Below are 18,838 nucleotides of genomic sequence, written 5' to 3'. Positions count from 1 at the left end.
TGACATAGACAAACATGGTCTTCCATCTATCATGACCATGATTGTTCTTGGCAGAGTTTTCTACAGAAGTGGTTTGCCATTGCCTTCCTCTGAGCAGTGCTTACAAGACAGGTGATCCTAGCCATTATCAATACTTTTCAGAGGTTGTCTGCCTAGTGTCAGTAGTTGCATAACCAGGATTTATAATATGCACCAGCTGCTCATATGACCATCCGCCACCTGCTCCCACGGCTTCAACTGACCCTGATTGGGGAGCAAAGCCCAGGGTTGACACCACAAATAGAATGTGCATCTCCCACAAAGCAGGAATCAAACCTGCTTTTGCTTTTTCCTCAGTCAAGCGATGGGTGAACAACTGCAGGACTCTATACTTGAGGTTAAAGTGAATTACTGCTTCACTTGTAAAGACTGTTCAAGTGCCTGGACGACCAGAAATGAAGAGGTAAAAGGACAATTGCTACACTTCCTGCTGTTGTATGAGAAAGTACAATAAGAAAGGATGAGTGGTTGACGGAGCTGGAAAAGCACCCTCAGCATGCTGAAAGGGGACAGGTTGATGTGTGCGATGATGAAATCTTACTGAAGGCAGCAGAAACTGCTAAACTATAAATTCTGAAGGCACAGGCTGGGAGGGTATAAAATATAACTAAGGGAACTCTACCCGTACAGGAAAGGTTATAACTCTATCTGCAAGGTTATGTACAGGTACAGGGAATGTGATCAAGAGCTCTATCAACTATGGTAGAGATGTAGTCACTGCTCAGGAAGGAAGACGTTTCAGAGGCATCTATGGGAAAATTCATGGACCAGACAGTTAAAGTGGAGATTGAGGAACTCAGAACAGAATAGATTTCCAGCGAGATAGCTGTGGGAGTCTGTGGGCTTTTCATGGATAGGTTAGTGATAATCATCCATTGAGTCACATGAATTCAGAAAGAGAATGATGATTTTTATTTAAAATTCCTCTTTCATGTGCTAAAACCATTTATAACTGTCCAATGATTATCTTGCTGCCTTTTGAACCAGTATGTAAAACAGTTAGCTTAATTGCATAATAACACTTAGATTCTTCAAAGATCCTTTCACAATCATTTAAATGGCAAAGTAAAAGAATAAATCCTCACATATTTTGTCCCAAAGTCAACATTGATATTAGACTGTTGAAGAAATCTTCATTATCAATTATTTGTACCTCAGGGTCCCCATCCTATCCCCAGATGCCAGGTGTTGCCCATCAGGGCTGATGGTTATGACCCGAATTCCTGATTTTATCTCAGAATTTCCTCCATTTTCAGTTCGGTCAGGATTGTTACTAGCATCGTGGAGATACTGAACATTGTCACCAACATACACAATTTTGATCAAGTCCTGGGGGGTGGGGTGGGGGGTAAGGTAAAAAAAAACAACAAGAGTCAGATTTCTCGCTCACTGAATTCCATGTTTTGCTTTCTAATGTAAAGACAGGTGTAAAATATCTGTATAAACTCTTTAAAATGACACCCTCAGTCTGTCCAAGATAGCCACATTTAATCGCTATGCTGATTTTTTTTTGTTTCTCAGGATATTACCCACATTACCTCTTTAAGAGGTAGTGTTAATTTGCAGTTCCCTTGTCCATCATTAAGATTCTAAATTTCAATTAGCTATATTTATTTAAGCACTCTGCAGGGAATTCATTCTCTTCATTGTAAGTCTCTCTCCTGACATACATCCTGAGCAGTGACACCTTATTAAAACCCATCAAACATCCTGAATTGAAAAATAACATAAAATGCTGTTTTCATTACTAATTCTGGTAACTAAAATAAAATTGAATGTTTTCGATAAGGTTAGAGTGGAAGTTGAAACTCACTGTGCTATAAATATTTTTACGGAATGATGTGAATTGAAATTCAGGAGCATCACCAGGATTCCACAATCGTATAGTATTGTCCGATGAACAAGTTAGAAAAGATGCAGGTGGCAGACAAGCTAGATTACCATTTTCCAACTCTGGATAAACCTGCAAAGGCAAGGAAAAACCAAATTAATACACTGGGCTTTTAAATAAAGGAGTGACTTAAGTTAAAGTGAACACTATTATTCAAGTTCTCATCCACAGACTGGAGAATGAGAATCACAAAGGCAATTGCAGAGAGATAGCGAACAAAAGGGTTTCAGATTTGTAGATCATTTGGTTCTCTTCTGGGGATGGTATAATCTGCACAAAAGGGTTGGGTTACACCTAAACAAGGAGGACCAATATCCTTGCAGGAAGGTGTGTTAGAACTATTGGGGAGGGTTTAACCTTGGTTGGGATGGGATCCAGAGTGATGAATCAGAAGATGAAGCTATTAGTTTAAGTATAGAGAGACAGTGAGGACTAAGGTCACTTGGATGGGTTGAAATTTATCTGTTTTAATCCAAGAAGCAGCAAGAGCAAGGGTGATGAACTTAGAGCATGGGTCAGTACATAGAACAATGACATTGTAGCCATTATATAGACTCGGTTGTCACAAGTGCAGGAACAGGGCTGCCGAATTTTCTAGAATTTAGAAAGGAGTAGGGAGAGAGGGAAAAGATGTGGGGGAGAGGCATTGTTAATCAGGGAAAGTATCACAGCTGCAGAAAGTGAGGACATCATGGAGGGATCATCTGCTGAGTCAGTGTGGGTGGAAGTGGAAATAGGAAGGGAGCAATCACTCTATTAGGAGCATTCTATAGACAACAGAGACACTGAGGAACTGACCAAGAGGCAGATTTTAAGAAAGGTGCAAAAATAACGGGATTGTTGTCATGGGTGACTTCAACTTCCCTAATATTGATGGCAACTCCTTAATGGTAAAAGGTTTAGATGTGGCATCATTTGTTAAGTGTATCAAGGCAGAATTCCTTACACAATATGCAAACAGACTTACTAGAGGAGAGACCACACTGGATGTAGCATTAGGCAATGAACCTGTTAGTTGACAGATCTCTCAATGGGTAAGCGTTTTAGAGACAGTAACCATAACACACTGATCTTTACCATAGCCTTGTACAGAAATAAAAGCAGAAAGCCTGGAAACAAATTTATTGGGGGGAGAGCAAATTAGAATGCTAATGGCAGGAACTTGGGAGCATAAATTGAAAACACATGTATTCAGGGAAATGCACAACAGAGGTGAGGAAGCTGTTTAGGGAGCACTTGCATGGGGCTCTAGATAAGTTTGTTCCATTGAGGCAAAGAAAGGATAAGGTGAAGGAACTAAGAATGATTAAGAGATATGGAACATTTAGTCAAGAGGAAGGGGAAAAAAAAAATTTAAGATTTAGGAAGCAAGGGTCAGACAGGGCTGTGGAGAGTTACTAGTTAACCAGGAAGGAGCTTAAGAAGGGTCTCGGAGCTAGAAGAGAACATGAGAAGGCCTTGGCAAGTAAGATGAAGTTCTCAAGGGATATTGGAACTCTGATAAAGAAGGAGAGAGATGTATGACACGTATAGGAAACGGAGCAAATAAGGTGCTTGAGAATATAAAGTGCAAAAAAACACAAGAAATCAGGAGGGCTAAAAGACATGAAGTTGCTTTGGCAGTCAAGGTGAAGGATGATCTAAAGAGCTTCTACAGGTATATTAAGAGCAAAAGAACAGTAAGGGATAAAATTGGTCCTCTTGAAGTTCAGAGCAGTCGCTATGTATGGAACCAAAAGCAATGGGGGAGATCTTAAATGGGTTTTTTGCGTCTGTATTAACTAAGGAAACTGGCATGGAGTCAATGGAAATAAGGCAACCAAGTAGTGAGGTCATGGAACCTACACAGATTGAAGAGGAGGAGGTGCTTGCTATCTTGAGGCAAATCATAGTAGATAAATCCCCAGGACCTGACAGGGTATTCCCTCGGACCTTGAAGGAGACTAGTGTTGAAATTGCAGGGGCCCTGGCAGATATATTTAAAATGTCGGTATCTACGGTGAGGTGCTGGAGGATTGGAGGATAGCTCATGTTGTTCCGTTGTTTAAAAAAGGCTCTAAAAGTAACCCGGGAAACTTCAGGCCGGTAAGTTTGATGTCGGTAGTACGTAAATTATTGGAAAGAGTACTAAGAGATAGGATCTACAAGTATTTGGATAGACAGGGACTTATTAGGGAGAATCAACATAGCTTTGTGCGTGGTAGGTCATGTTTGACCAATCTATTGGAGTTTTTCGAGGAGGTTACCAGGAAAGTGGATGAAGGGAAGGCAATGAATATTGTCTACATGGACTTCAGTAAGGCCTTTGACAAGGTCCCGCATGGGAGGTTAGTTAGGAAGATTCAGTCGCTAGGTATACATGGAGAGGTAGTAAATTGGATTAGACATTGGCTCAATGGAAGAAGCCAGAGAGTGGTAATGGAAGATTGCTTCCCCTAGTGGAGGCCTGTGACTAGTGGTGTGCCACAGGGATCAGTGCTGGGTCCATTGTTATTTGTCATCTATATCAATGATCTGGATGATAACGTGGTAAATTGGATCAGCAAATTTGCTGATGATACAAAGACTGGAGGTGTAGTGGACAGTGAGAAAAGCTTTCAAAGCTTGCAGAGGGACCAGCTGGAAAAATGGGCTGAAAAATGGCAGATGGAGTTTAATACTGACAAGTGTGAGGTATTGCACTTTGGAAGGACAAACCAAAGTAGAACATACAAAGTAAATGGTAGGGCACTGAGGAGTGCAGTAGAACAGAGGGATCTGGGAATACAGATAAAAAATTCCCTAAAAGTGTCATCACAGGTAGATAGGGTCGTAAAGAGAGCTTTTGGCACATTGGCCTTTATTAATCAAAGTATTGAGTATAAGAGCTGGAATGTTATGATGAGGTTGTATAAGGCATTGGTGAGGCCGAATCTGGAGTATTATGTTCAGTTTTGGTCACCAAATTACAGGAAGGATATAAATAAGGTTGAAAGAGTGCAGAGAAGTTTACAAGGATGTTGCCAGGACTTGAGAAACTAAGTTACAGAGAAAGGTTGAATAGGTTAGGACTTTATTCCCTGGAGTGTAGAAGAATGAGGGGAGATTTGATAGAGGTATATAAAATTATGATGGGTATAGATAGAGTGAATGCAAGCAGGCTTTTTCCACTGAGGCAAGGGGAGAAAAAAAACCAGAGGACATGGGTTAAGGGTGAGCGGGGGAAAAGTTTAAAAGGAACATGGAGGGGGGGCTTCTTCACAGAGAGTGGTAGGAGTGTGGAATAAGCTGCCAGATGAAGTGGTAGATGCGGGCTCACTTCTAACATTTAAGAAAAACTTGGACAGGCACATGGATGAGAGGTGTATGGAGGGATATGGTCTAGGTGCAGGTCAGTGGGATTAGGCAGAAAAATGGTTTGGCACAGCCAAGGGCTGTAATGTTCTATGGTTCTATGGAAAACCCCCATGGTGTTCTACATGTATGTGAAAAAGACGAGGATGACTACAAGACATAGGAGCAAAATCAGGCCCTTCAGCCCATCAAGTTTGCTTCACCATTCCATCATGACTGATCCTGGATCCTCACCATTCCATCAAGGCTGATCCCGGATCCTACTCAACCCCATATACTTGCCTTCTCGCCATATCATTTGCTGCGCTGATTGATGAGGAAATAATCAACTTCCGCCTTAAATATAAACATGGACTTGGCCTCCACCACAGTCTGTGGCACAGTATTGCACAGATTTACTACTCTGGCTAAAAAAAAAATTCCTCCTTACCTCTGTTCTAAAAGGTCACCCCTCAAGTTTGAGGCTGTGCCATCTAGCTCTGGATACCCCCATCAGAGGAAACATTCTCTCCACATCCACCACATCTAATCCTTTCAACAATCAGTAGGGTTCAGTGAGAGCCTCCCCACATTCTTCTAAACTCCAGTGAGTACAGGCTGCCAATCGCTTCTCATATGTTAACCCCTTCATTCCCAGAATCATCGCCACGAACCTCCTCTGGACTCTCTTCAATGACAATACATCCTTTGAGATATTGGGCACAAAACTGTTGACAATACTCCAAGTGTGGCCTGAAGTGTCTTATAAAGGCCAGCATTATCTTCTTGCTTTTATATTCTATTCCTCTTGAAATAAATTTCAACATTGCATTTGCCTTCTTTATCACAGACTCAACCTGTGAATTAACATTCTGGGAGTCTTGCATGAGGACTCCCAATTCCCTCTGCATCTCAGATGTTTGAACCTTCTCCCCAGTTAGATAACAGATTGCACTATTGCTCCTTTTACCGAAATGCATCATCTTACATTTCCAAACACTGTATTGCATCTGTCACTTTTTTACCTTTTCTTCCAATTTGTCCAGGTCTTGCTGCTATTGTATTGCTTCCTCAGCACTACCTACCCCTCCATCTATCTTTGTTATCATCTGCAAACTTTGCCACAAAGTCATGAATTCCATTATCTAAGTCACTGAAACAATGTGACTAGAATGAGTGAGGATCAGGGGTAAAAGAGGAAACATTCTTTGGGTCAGAGGAAGAGAGGTCCTGGGCACCATGGTAGAGTAGCAGTTGGCACAATGCTACTACAGCTTGAGTTGTTCCAGTGTTAAAGTCCTCCGCTCTGCTGTAAGGAGCCTCCTCATGGAATGCAAGGGTTTCCCTTGGGTGCTCCGGTTACATTAATTGGTCATCGTAAGCTGCTTCATGATTAGGTTAGGGTAAAATTGGGGTTGTGGGATTGCTTGGGTGGCATGGCTCAAAGGGCGCACTAAGAATTGCAATGCTAAGTAAAATAAGTAAATAAATAATTATAGAAATTTGCTTCAGCATTCACTAGTGACAGGAACCTCGACAAATGTGAGGTCAGTGTAGAACAGCTTAATATGCCAGAACATGTTGATGATTTTGAAAAAGATTACAATAAATAGGTCTCTGGAGCTGGATGAGATATACCCCAGGTTACCTTATGCAGTGATGGAAGAGATTGTTCACAAGGATCTTTGCATCCTCACTGGCTATAGTAGTACCAGAAGATTGGAGAATGGTAAACTTTAATCCTTTGTTCAAGAAAGGTAATAGGGATAATCCAGGGAATTATAGACAGGTGAGGATTTATAAGCATTTGGAGAAGCATAGCCTGATTAGGTTTAGTCAGCACAGCTTTGTGAGGGGCAGATTGTGACACAGGAACCAAACTGAATTTAAGGAAGTAGCAAAACAAATTGATGAATGTAGAGCTACTACTACTATGTCGACTCAGGCCTTGGGGGCCAGCGTCGAGCAGTGGATGTGATGTATATGGATTTTAGTAAGGTTTTGTCAAGGCTTCCCATGGTAAACTTATTCAAGATGTCAGGAAATGTCTTACAGGAAAACTTGGCTATGTCGCATTAGAATCGGCTTGCCCACAAAAGGCAGAGGATGACAGTAGATGGAATGTATTCTACCTAGAGGTCAGTAGTGTTCCACAGGGATCCGTTTTGGGATCCCTGCCCTTGGAGAGTTTTATAAATTATTTAGCTAAGGATGTGGAATGGTGGGTTATTAAGTTTGCAGATGTCACAAAAGTTGGCAGTGTTATGGATAGCGTAGAATGTTGTCATCGGTTACAGCAGGACATTAATTGGATGCAGAGCTGGATTGAAAAGTGGCAGTGACGCACAATTGGGAAAAGTATGAAGTGTTACACTTTAGAAGGTCGAACTTGAAGGCAGAATACAGGGTTAATTGGCAGGATTGATAGGTTGGCAAGTTGGTGTGTTCACCTTCATTAATCAGGAGTCTCAAGGCAATGTTGCAATTCTACAAAACCCTGGTTACACCATACTTGGGAGTGTTGTGGTCAGTTCTGGTTGCCTCATTATAGGAAGGACATGGAATCTTTAGAGAAGGTGCAGAGGAGATTGACTAGGACGCAGCCTAGATTAAAGAGCATGGCTTATGAGGAAAGGTTGAGTGAGGTAGGGCTTTTATCTTTGGAGTGAAAGAGGATGACATGCAACTTGACAGATGTATAAAATGCTAAGAGGCATTGATAGAATGGGCAGCCCCATGTTGGAAATGACTAATATGCAAGGCACAATTTTAAGGCGATTGAAATTGTATGGGGAGGGAATGTTTAGGGGTAACTGCCAAGGGTGGTGGAATAGGCAGATGCATTAGAGACATAAAAGAGACTCTTGGATAGGCACAAGATGAAAGAAAAAAGGATTATGCAGGAGGGAAGCATTAGATTGATCTTTGAATAGTTAAATGGTTAGTACATCGTCAGATGAAGGGCCTGTACTGTGCGAACTGTTCTATGTTCTAAAACCCTAAAACAGGATCATTTTACACATTTACTAAAAATGCCAACACACATCAATGACAATCCTGTTCAAGAGAAATGAGCAAGACATTGTGTACAAAGTAACATCGTACCTCTACATTCCATATGCTGGAACTATGATACAACGCAGAGTAAACCTTCCCAATTTTCTTAATGTCTTTCGTGTCCCACACATAGAGACTATGATCACTGTATACACATGACAACCATTGATTGGAAGGGTCAAAAGCCACACCGACGGTGTCAGGATACACGGCATCTGTCCTCTTATTGAATAAACGGCTGTGGAAACACACCAAAAGTTAGTAACTTTGCATTTTACATCTTGTATTAGACTTTAAAATAAAAACTTAGTGTAACATTTATTTTTACCTTGGTTCAATTCCTGCTGCCACATTCACTCCCAGATAGTGTGGTTTCGGCAGATTGGTAATAAAGCGGAGATTTAAGGAGTTAAATAACTTCAGTGTTCCATTGGAACAACCACAAAAGATGAAGTCCTGGGTTGCGGAGATACAATTTGCTGCAGAGGTCTAAAGGGTACAAAGAAAACGTACTTAATTTACCAAAAGGGAATTTTACTTATTCACTTGTATTAGAGAAAGCAGAGATCAGCATACCTTCAAATCCAACCATTTATCAAGCACTCTTTTCCCATTGAACTGGCAAAGGAGACCAGAACTGGTGATGCAAAACGTACTTCTTGCCATCTTCCCTTTACCACATGCCACTCCAGAGAAAAAATTATTGTGGAGCTCACCCAGCAATCCAGATCGCCCTATTAAGGGAACAGTAATATTTGCCTGGATAGGAAAACATACAAGTATTCAGATTAGCAGTGAGTGAAAGAATGACAAGTTACACAAGGATACTACCATTCAGATTGCCCAAAAACTAGGCTAAAAACAATTAGTTTATCATAAAATTTCATCTCCACGTCATTCTACAAAACAAAATTTCTTGGCTATGCCAGATACTTAATCACATTGATATGTAAATGACTTAAGATCCAAACTAGAAATTGTATATTATTTAAACTCATTTCAGTTTGGTAGACATTTTAAATGTTATGGTTCAATAAAGGAAACAACTATGGCAGGCATCACATCTTCATTGCGATGTGGAATCAAACCTCCAAGTGATTAGCCCCAACACCAGTTTCTAACAGCTGACCTTGGGCAAAGAAAAGTCAAATGATGTGACTGCCATTAATAGTTAGCCTCGTCTTACATTCTATCAAAACTGTCCGAGTCATCAATCGAGCAGGAATCAAACATCTGTAGATTTTTGTGTGGCTACAAACAAAATACACAAGACATTGAATTTCATGGCTTATGTAATTTCAAACAAAATCCAAGAAAGAAAATAACGCACAAACTGAACTATAACTCATCACAAAATACTCATCCACATTACAGCAGAACAATGCTTATAAAAGATAAAAACACAGGATCTTGAAATAAAACTACTTATCTCATAACTGCATAATTGTCAAGTCCAAAGCAACTTTCATTAAAGTGATGAGCATTTCTAGGCAGGTTACAGTTAGAAGATGCTCGTAGACAATAAGAATAAATTACCTTGCAGGTTTTGGAGTCGTTTAAGTACCAGAACTTAACATGTCGGTTGCCAGCTGTGACAAAGTAACTGCTGTCTTCAGAGAACGAAACAGCTGAGACCTTACTGGAAACTTTATTAGATGCTACAATGGAGTTTTTCTGTCAAACGAAAGTATTTCTGTAAGTACCAATGTACAAAACTAAACTCTTTACCATGTTAGCTTAGGATAATTTTTTACTACAATATCATTTTGGAGGAGAAGGTAAAATAAGGCCTATAATATTTCAAAAGATAAAAAGTATGGGAATTCAGAAGTAGACTGGTGTTTTTGTTTGAGCAGAGTGGAAGTGGATCTTGGATGAAGTTGGCTCCCTGGGTAGGAGTTACATAATGCAATATAGATCATGAGGGGATAGCAAGATACAAATGAATTTTCTTAAATTTCATTACTACTGGCTACTAGGTACCACTTGCATTACTACATTTGGAATTCAAACTAGAATGAAGATCTGTTGGTTTTCATTCCAGATGTTATTCCCCTTGGATTTTAACCCTTAGCATAACACCATAAAATATAGGAGCAGAATTAGGCCATTCGGCCATTTAGTCTGCTCCATCATGGCTGGTTTATTATCCTTCTCAACTTCATTCTTGTGCCTTCTCCCTGTACCAGTCAAGAATCCAACAATTTCTGCATTAACTATACTCAATGACTTGGCCTCCACAGAATTCACCACCCTCTGGCTAAAGAAAGTCCTCATCTTTCCTAAACGGATGAACTTGTATTCTGAGGCTGTACCCTCTGGTTCAAGAATCTTCCATTTGAAACATCCTCTCCACATCCACTATCTAGCCCTTTCAATATTTGGTAGGGTTTAATGTTCTTCTGAACTCCAGCAAGTTCAGGCCCACAGCCATCAAACACTCCTCATACACTAACCCTTTCATTGCTGGGATCATTCTCTTGAACTTCCTCTAGACAAGGGTTCTGAAACATTTAAAAAAAAAACACACACCATTGTAGAGCATTATGTCATTGTAGAGCATAGGAATAAGGGTATGACCACGTTAATGGGATTATATTGCAGACCACCCAATAGTCTGTGGGATTTAGAGCAGCAAATTTGTAGAGAAGTTGCAGATTGTTGCAATAAACAAAGTTGTAATACTAGGTGATTGCAACTTTCTACACATTGACTGGGACTCCCATATTGTAAAAGGACTAGATGGGATAGAGCTTGTCAAACGCTTTCAGGGAAATTTCCTTAATCAGTATATAGCCATAGAAAAGTACAGCATAGAAACAGGCCCTTTGGCCCATCTAGACCATACTGAAATCATTTAAACTGCCTACTCCCATTGACCTGCACCAAGACCGTAGCCCTCCATACCCGTGCCATCCATGTACCTATCCAAACTTCTCCTAAATGTTGAAATAGAGCTCGCATGCACCATGTTCCCCTTAAATTTTACACCTGTCACTCTTAACCCATGACCTCTGGTTGTAGGCCTATTCAACCTCAGTGGAAAAAGCCTGCTTGCATTTACCCTATCTATAACCCTCTAATTTTATATACCTCTGTCAAATCTCCTCCCAATCTTCTAGTCATACAGTGATTTATAGTTGTATCCTTTACTCATTTGAGGTTTCTGTTCTGGTGATAAATGTGACAGCAGGTATGAGCAGAATACTACTTTCATGAAAAACAGGGGTTTCCGACTTGGGGTCCACAGACCTCTCGGTTAATGGTAAGGCTGTATTGCATAAAAAAGGTGGGATACCCGATGTAGAAATATACTCCAAGGTAGCATGTACAAGACAACACAAAATGCTGGAGGAACTCAGCAAGTCAGGCAGCATCTTTAGAAATGAATAAATAGTTGACGTTTCAGGCTGAGACCCTTCGTCAGGACTGAGAAGGGGAAAGACACCAGAATAAAAAGTTGAGCTGAGGGGTGGAAGGAGGAGGATAGCTGAAAGGTAGAAGGTGAAGCAGGTGGGTAGGAAAGGTCAAAGGATGGGGGAAAAAAATGTCCCAATTACAGAGTATGGTACTAGATCTCCTATTATGGAATGAGGCAGGGCATGTGACAGAAGTTTGTGTAGGGAAACTTTTAATGCCATTAGCTTCAATTATGGATAAGGATAAGTATAAGGCTGCTCCTTGGGTTCAGGTTCTAAACTGGAGAAAGGCCATTGCAATTTTGATGGTATCAGAAAGGATCTGGCAAGTGTGGATTGGTACAGGCTGTTTTCTAGCAAAGGTGTACTTGGTAAATGGGAGGCCTTCAAAATGAAGTTGAGAGTACAGGGTTTGTATGTTCCTCTCTGCATAAAAGGCAAGAATAACAGGCTTAGGAGACCTTGGTTTTCGAGAGATATTGAGGCCCTGGTTAAGAAAAAGAAAGGTGCGTAGCAGGTATAGGTAGACAGGAACAAATGAGGTACTTGAGGAATACAAGAAACGCAAGAGAACACTTCAGGAGATCAAGAGGGCTAAAACAAAACATGAGGTTGCTCTAGGAGCCTAATGGCTTCTACAGATATATTAAGAGCAAAAGGATAGCAAGGGACAAAAATGGTCCTCTGAAAGATCAGAGTGGTAATCTATGTGAGGAGCCAAAAGAGATAGAAGAATATCTTAAATAGATTTTTTGCATCTGTATTGATGGAAATTGTCTATAGATGACAGGCAATGGAGCAGCGAGGTCATGGACTCTTTTCAGATTTCAGGAGGAGGAGGAGTTTGCTGTCGAGGCAAATTAGGGTGGATAAATCCCCAAGGCCTGACGGCATGTTCCCTCAGACTCTGTGGAAGGCTAGATCCTAGTAAATATAGTTTAAAACATCCTTAACCACAGTAAGGTGCCAGAGGCTTGGAGAATAGTTAATGTTGTTTAAGAAAGGTGCTAAGAATAAGCCAGGAAGTTATAGGCTGCAGAGCCTGACATCAGTAGTGGGCAAGATATTGGATGGTATTCTATGGGACCAGATATACAGTACAAGTATTTAGATAGACAGGGACCGATTAGGGATAGTCAACTTGGCTTTGTGTGTGGTTGGTCACATCTAACCAATCTTAAGACAGCTTTCAGGAAATTATCAGGAAAGTTGATGAAGGCAAGCCAATGGATATTATATACAACGTCCTACATGGGAGGTCAGTCAAGAAAGTTCAGTTGCTTGGCATTCAATCAGGTAGTAAATTAGATTAGACACCGGCTGCGTGGAAGAAGCCAAAGAGCGATTGTAGGAGGCTTGTGACGAGCGATGAGGCACGGGGATGGGTGCTGAGTCCTTTGTTGTTTGTCATATATCAACAATCGGGATAATAATATTTAACTGGATGAGCAAATTTGTGAATGAACACTAAGAATGGAGATGTAGTGCATAGCAAGGAAGACCGTCAGAGCTTCAGAGTGGGATCTGGACCAGCTGGAAAGCTGGGCTAAAAAACTGGCACATTGAATTTAATGCACATAAGTGTGAGGTGTTGCACTTTGGGAGGACCAACCAGGATAGGTCTTACACAGTGAACTGTAGGGCACTGAGGAATGTGCTAGAATAGAGGGATCTGGGAATACACACCTATAATTCCTTGAAAGTGGTATCACAGGTAGGTAGGATTGTAAAGAAAGCTTTTGGCACATTAGCCTTCATAAATCAATGCACTGAACACAGGAGCTGGGATATTATGTTGAAGTTATAAAATGATGGTGAGGCCCAATTTGGAGTACTGCATGCAATTTTGCTTACCGGCCTACAGGAAAGATGTAAGTACAACTGAAATAGTACAGAGAAAATTTATAAGGAGTTTTCCGGGACTCGAGGACCTGAGCTATAGGGAAAGGTTGAATAGGTTTGAACTTTATTCCCTGGAGTATAGGAGAATGAGGGGAGATTTAATAGAGGTATACAAAATTACCTTTTTAGATAAGGTAAATGCAAATAGGCTTTTTCCACTGAGTTTGGGTAAGACCACAACCAGAGCTCAAAGGTTTATGGTGAAAGGTGAGAAGTTTAAGGGGAACATGAGGGTGAATTTCTTCACTCAGAGGGTGGCAAGAGCGTGGAACATGCTGCCAGCGCAAGTAGTGGACACGGAATTGATTTCAACACTTAAGAGAAGTTTGGATAGTGCATGGAGGGTTATAGTCCAGGTGCAGGTCGATGGAACTAGGCAATGGTTCAGCATAGTCTAGATGGGCTCAAGGGCTTGTTTCTGTGTTGGAGTGTATGATGACTCCTGTGAAAACAAACATTACACTTGCCTTCCTTACCACTAACTCAATCTGTAAGTTAACGTTTAGGGAATCCTGCATGAGGACTCCAAAATCCCTTTGCACTTCTGATTTCTGAATCTGCTCCCCGTTTACAAAGTAGTCTATACCATTATTCCGTATATGAAAATGCATGACCAAATACTGTATTTCCCTACACTGTAGTCCATCTGCCACTTCTTTACCCATTTTCCTAATCTGTCCAGGTCTTTCTGCAGACTCCCTACTTCCTCAAAACTACCTGCTCCTCTACCTATCTTTGTATCATCCACAAATTTGGCAACAACGCTATCAATTCCATCATCCAGATCACTGACATATAAGGTGAAAAGCAGTTCCAACACAGACCTCACGGAACATCACTAGTCACTGGCAGGCAACTAGAAAAGGCAACATTTATTCCTACCCTTTGCCTCCAGTCAGTCGGCCCATCTTCCATCTTCTGCCCATGCTGGTATCTTTCCTGTAATACCATGAGCTCTTACTTTGCTTAGCAGTGGAATCTTACCAAAGGCCTTCTGAAAATGCAATTAATCAACATCCACTGACTTTCCATTGTCTAAACTTCCTATTATTTCCTCAAAGAATTCCAGCAGATTTGTCAGGCATTACTTTGGCCTATTCAGTACCTCCAAGTACCCCAAAACTTCATCCTTAACACTGGACTCCAACATTTTGCCAAGCACTGAAGTCAGACCGGCTGGCTCCCTCTTTTGTCTCCCCCTTTTCTTCAGTTTTCCAGACTCTAATGAATTTAGCACATGCACTTCCAACACACTTGCTTCAGTTTTAATTATATCTACAACAAAAAATACATATGCTACTATTTTCTAATCTATTTGACATCCTACCTTCCAGTCCCAGACATTCACAAGTTTATCATGCTGGTAACCCACTGAAACAATATACTTCATATTAGGAGAGAAAGATACACATGATACTCCATATTTGTGGCACTGTAATTCCGCCACCTGGGTCGTTTCAGCCACATCCCAGACCCGCACCGCAGGCATATGTCCACTCTGCATTTAAAAAATTAAAATCACATCAGCACATTTATACAGCATACAATAGGGATCAATAAGTATCAATTACTGAATTTCAATACTTTGCATTTATTCTTTGTGCTATAGCAATATCTACTTAATTTATAGTACACCTAACTCTTTTTAAAAAAAATCTTCCTCCCATTAACTTTGAATCCCCTACTGATTTATTTTATAGAAAGTATAAAACTCCAGCTCATCTATCCATCCACAAAATATTAACTTTTGTATCCCTGCGTTTTCCAGTGAGTTCTCCCCTGTTATTACCAATCTGGATGTTATGTTCCTATTTTCCCCTTCAAGTAGATCAAGGAATCATAAAGACAATTTATAGTCATTTCCAATTATTATTTTAGCACAACGAATAAATTTCTCCGATTTACTGGTGCAGGCCCTTGGTCATAAGCACCATATGAAAGCTTACGTTACTATTAGGCTGCAGCAAGAATTTTCAAACCTTATCCACAGTTTAGCAGAAATTCCCACTAAGACATGGCAATTTGCACTCGTAATGTCTCTAATATATTTAGGTGAAGAGTAAAAAAAGTTAAGGGGACAGTTAAGTTTGTTTCAATGCCCAATGTACCATATTTAGAGCATTTAGTGGGATATAGAGCAAACTAAAAGCCTATCAAAATAACTATGTTCAAACAAAAACATTGTAAAGACGACTGATTCATAAATTGACACAAATTTTGTTTCTTTACACTTATATAGTTAAGTGAGGATTGCCATAACACAGAACAATGACATTCCATGTTATATTTTGAAATGATCTGTATGGATGATTTACAAAACTAAGTTTTTCTACTGGATACATACGACAGTAAATAAAACAAAACAACTTGCAAACTATTCCTGTCATTTTAAAAACATACTCACCTCCCCAGTAACTAAATATTTTCCATCTGGTGAGAATGCCAAAGAACAGATTGCTTTTCTAAATTAGGACAAAACGTCATGTCAGTAATTGAATTGAAGCACTATTATTCATTTTAAATGCCATTTGCACACCAGAGAGTCTTACAACTTTCTCAGCTACCAGAACTCAACATGATGTGCAATTTGCACAAGCTCTCCAAAACCTTTTCCCTAGGGCAAAGGACTAAGGTTAAAAGAGTTCTCCCCAACCCAACTTCCAACTAGAATTAAAGAATCCATGGCTAATTTAGATGGTAAATTTCCTGGTGGTGGCTGATGAAGTAACAGCATTCTGCTGTTGCTCCAACTTTAATTATCTTACTATTTCCAACCTGTCTTAATTTGCGAATCTTGTCGAAGAGGCATGATTGACTATAATGGTCGCAAGATTATTCGCCTGAGGTTATGCAGGAACGCGTTAAGTTCAAAGAAGTTATGTCCGAGCTTTTTAATAGGAGTTTCAAGCCTTCCCTTCGCTACCCAGCCCAACTCAGAATCACACTTAAAAGTTTCTTTCGAATGGTTCCGCATGTCTTTTGAAGCACAAAAGTTTTTAAAATCCGAAGGCTAGCTGTTTAGTTTCTCCTTACATGAAGACACAAGATTAAACTTTTAATTCGCAAATCTTGTCGAAGGTGCATGATTGGTTACAGGGTGGAATATTAAGATTCCCGAAGATTATTCGCTTGAGGTTATGCAGGAATGTGCTAAGTTTAAACAAGCTCTGTTGGAATTTTTTTTTGATAAGGGTTTTAACCCATCCCTTGGCTACCCAGTTTGACTGAGAATCTCATTAAGATGGATCGTTCGAATGGTTTTGTTTGAATGTTGAAGCACAAAGATTTTTTAATTTGAAAGCTAACTGCTTAGTCTGTTTTTCCATGAAGACACAAGATTAATGTTTAACATCTTTCTGTATGAATAATTGTATCTTTTACTTTTGGTAAACCTTTGTAACTAATTTCCTTTCGCATTTTTTCCTTTCGTATCGTACGGCCAGATTTGGGAACAGCTTCTTTCCAACTGTGATAAGATTGCTGAACGGATCCTGATCCAGATCTGGGCCATACCCTCCAAGTATCTGGACCTGCCTCTCGTTTTTTTTGCACTACCCTACTTTCCATTTTTCTATTTTCTATTTATGATTTATAATTTAAATGTTTAATATTTACTAATTTTTACTATTTTTAATATTTGTAATCCAGGGAGTGGAAAGCGCAGAATCAAATATCGCTGTGATGATTGTACGTTCTAGTATCAATTCTTTGGTGACAACAAAGTATAAAGTAACAAGTATTTTTTAATACTGTAATTCTTGATATAGGAGAATTGAATTTCTTGTTTGGATATTGTTTAGCCTAGGTTACGATATAAATAACCTTGAAACTAATTGGAGCAATCATCAGGTTTTTTGGGGGGCTGTCCGTAGTTTTAGATGCTGACTTTCTATTCGTGGGTTTTCTTCCTTTGAGAGGTGGGCGGGGATATGGTTTCCCCCACAGAAGCTGTTTTCGAATTTTTAGCCAACTTGTTGCTTGGTTACCATTTCTCAAAGTTTATGGCTTGGTTTTTAACTTACATTTTAACCCTTCCTTTAAATAAAATTAAAAATGGACCAAACTATTAATTTACTTAGTTTTAACGTGAAAGGGTTAAATCACCTTGTTAAACATAATAAGATTTTCGCTTATATTAAGAAATTTAAGGTCCTTTTTTTTTTTAAATATATACAAGAAACTCACATACACAAATGTGATAATCTATGTTTTTTTAGCTGTTGGAATAGACTTTGGTTTCACTCTTCTTTTCAGGCCAAATCAAGAGGAGTTTCAATTCTTATAGATAATACACTTTCCTTTGTCCAACATAAAGTAGTGTCTGATACTAATGGACGTTTTGTTATAGTTTTAGGAAAACTAGATAATAAATTAATAGTATTTGCCAATGTGTATGCCCCAAATGTAGATGATCCAGGATTCTTTGAGCATTTTTTTTCCTTTTTTTTTTAAACCAGATCTGAATCTTTATTCTTTGGTGATGGGAGGAGATTTTAACTGTTGGCTAGACCCAATTTTAGACCGATCATCTTCTAGACCAGCATCTCTTAATAAATTAGCTTTGTTTATTCTATCCTTTCTATTGAAGTGTGGTGCAGTTAATGTTTGGCATTTTTTTAACATCCTTTAGATAGGGAGCATTTGTTTTTTCCCCATGTTCATCATACATATTCTAGGATTGTCTGTTTATTTATTTATTTATAATCGCTAGTCAAATGATTTCATCAGTTTGTTCCTGTGAATATAAAGAGATTGCTGTTTCAGATCATGCTCCTATATTTCTATCTTTCAAACTCTCTGCTCTTCCTCAAACCAACAGATTTTGGTGTTTTAATACAACTTTGTTATCTGATAAGGAATTTTTAAAATTTCTAGAGAAGCATATTATTTTGTTTTTTGAAGAGAATAAAAAGGAAGAGACTTCTAATGTTATTGTATGGGATACCTTCAAGGCCCATATTAGAGGACGAATTATTTCTTGTACTGCGAGTATAAGAGTAAAGCTAATAAAGAAAGAATTGAATTAGCCAATCAATTGAAACAATTGGATCAAAAATATGCTATAGCTGCAGATCCTGTTTTATATAAAAGACCTGTTTAAGTTAAAACTAAATATGATCTTCTGTTAACATATCCAATTGAAACTCAACTTCTTAAAGATAAAGCTCAATTTTACATTCACGAAGATAAATCAGGCAAAGTATTGGCCAACCAATTA

The 18,838-nt window shown here is 39.4% G+C and overlaps 1 protein-coding gene across 2 annotated transcripts in view; it reads right to left on the bottom strand.

Moving 5' to 3' along the window:
• Window positions 1-18,838, bottom strand: part of LOC140203752 (WD repeat-containing protein 62-like) — a 140,533-nt gene that overhangs the window by 84,197 nt on the left and 37,498 nt on the right. For both annotated transcript variants that reach the window (XM_072269799.1, XM_072269800.1), the window contains exons 4-11: window positions 16,025-16,082; window positions 14,948-15,118; window positions 9,836-9,973; window positions 8,876-9,058; window positions 8,628-8,788; window positions 8,348-8,537; window positions 1,853-2,002; window positions 1,193-1,368 (exon numbers count right to left, since the gene is read on the bottom strand). In XM_072269799.1, the coding sequence (XP_072125900.1) occupies window positions 1,193-1,368; window positions 1,853-2,002; window positions 8,348-8,537; window positions 8,628-8,788; window positions 8,876-9,058; window positions 9,836-9,973; window positions 14,948-15,118; window positions 16,025-16,082 (1,227 nt within the window). The remainder of the gene's footprint in view (window positions 1-1,192; window positions 1,369-1,852; window positions 2,003-8,347; window positions 8,538-8,627; window positions 8,789-8,875; window positions 9,059-9,835; window positions 9,974-14,947; window positions 15,119-16,024; window positions 16,083-18,838) is intronic.

This window comes from Mobula birostris, chromosome 10, assembly GCF_030028105.1.
Source record: "Mobula birostris isolate sMobBir1 chromosome 10, sMobBir1.hap1, whole genome shotgun sequence".
In the NCBI taxonomy this organism is placed as follows: domain Eukaryota; kingdom Metazoa; phylum Chordata; class Chondrichthyes; order Myliobatiformes; family Myliobatidae; genus Mobula; species Mobula birostris.
Note: the sequence above shows the minus strand (reverse complement) of the source record. Positions and strands in the feature narration are given on the sequence as shown.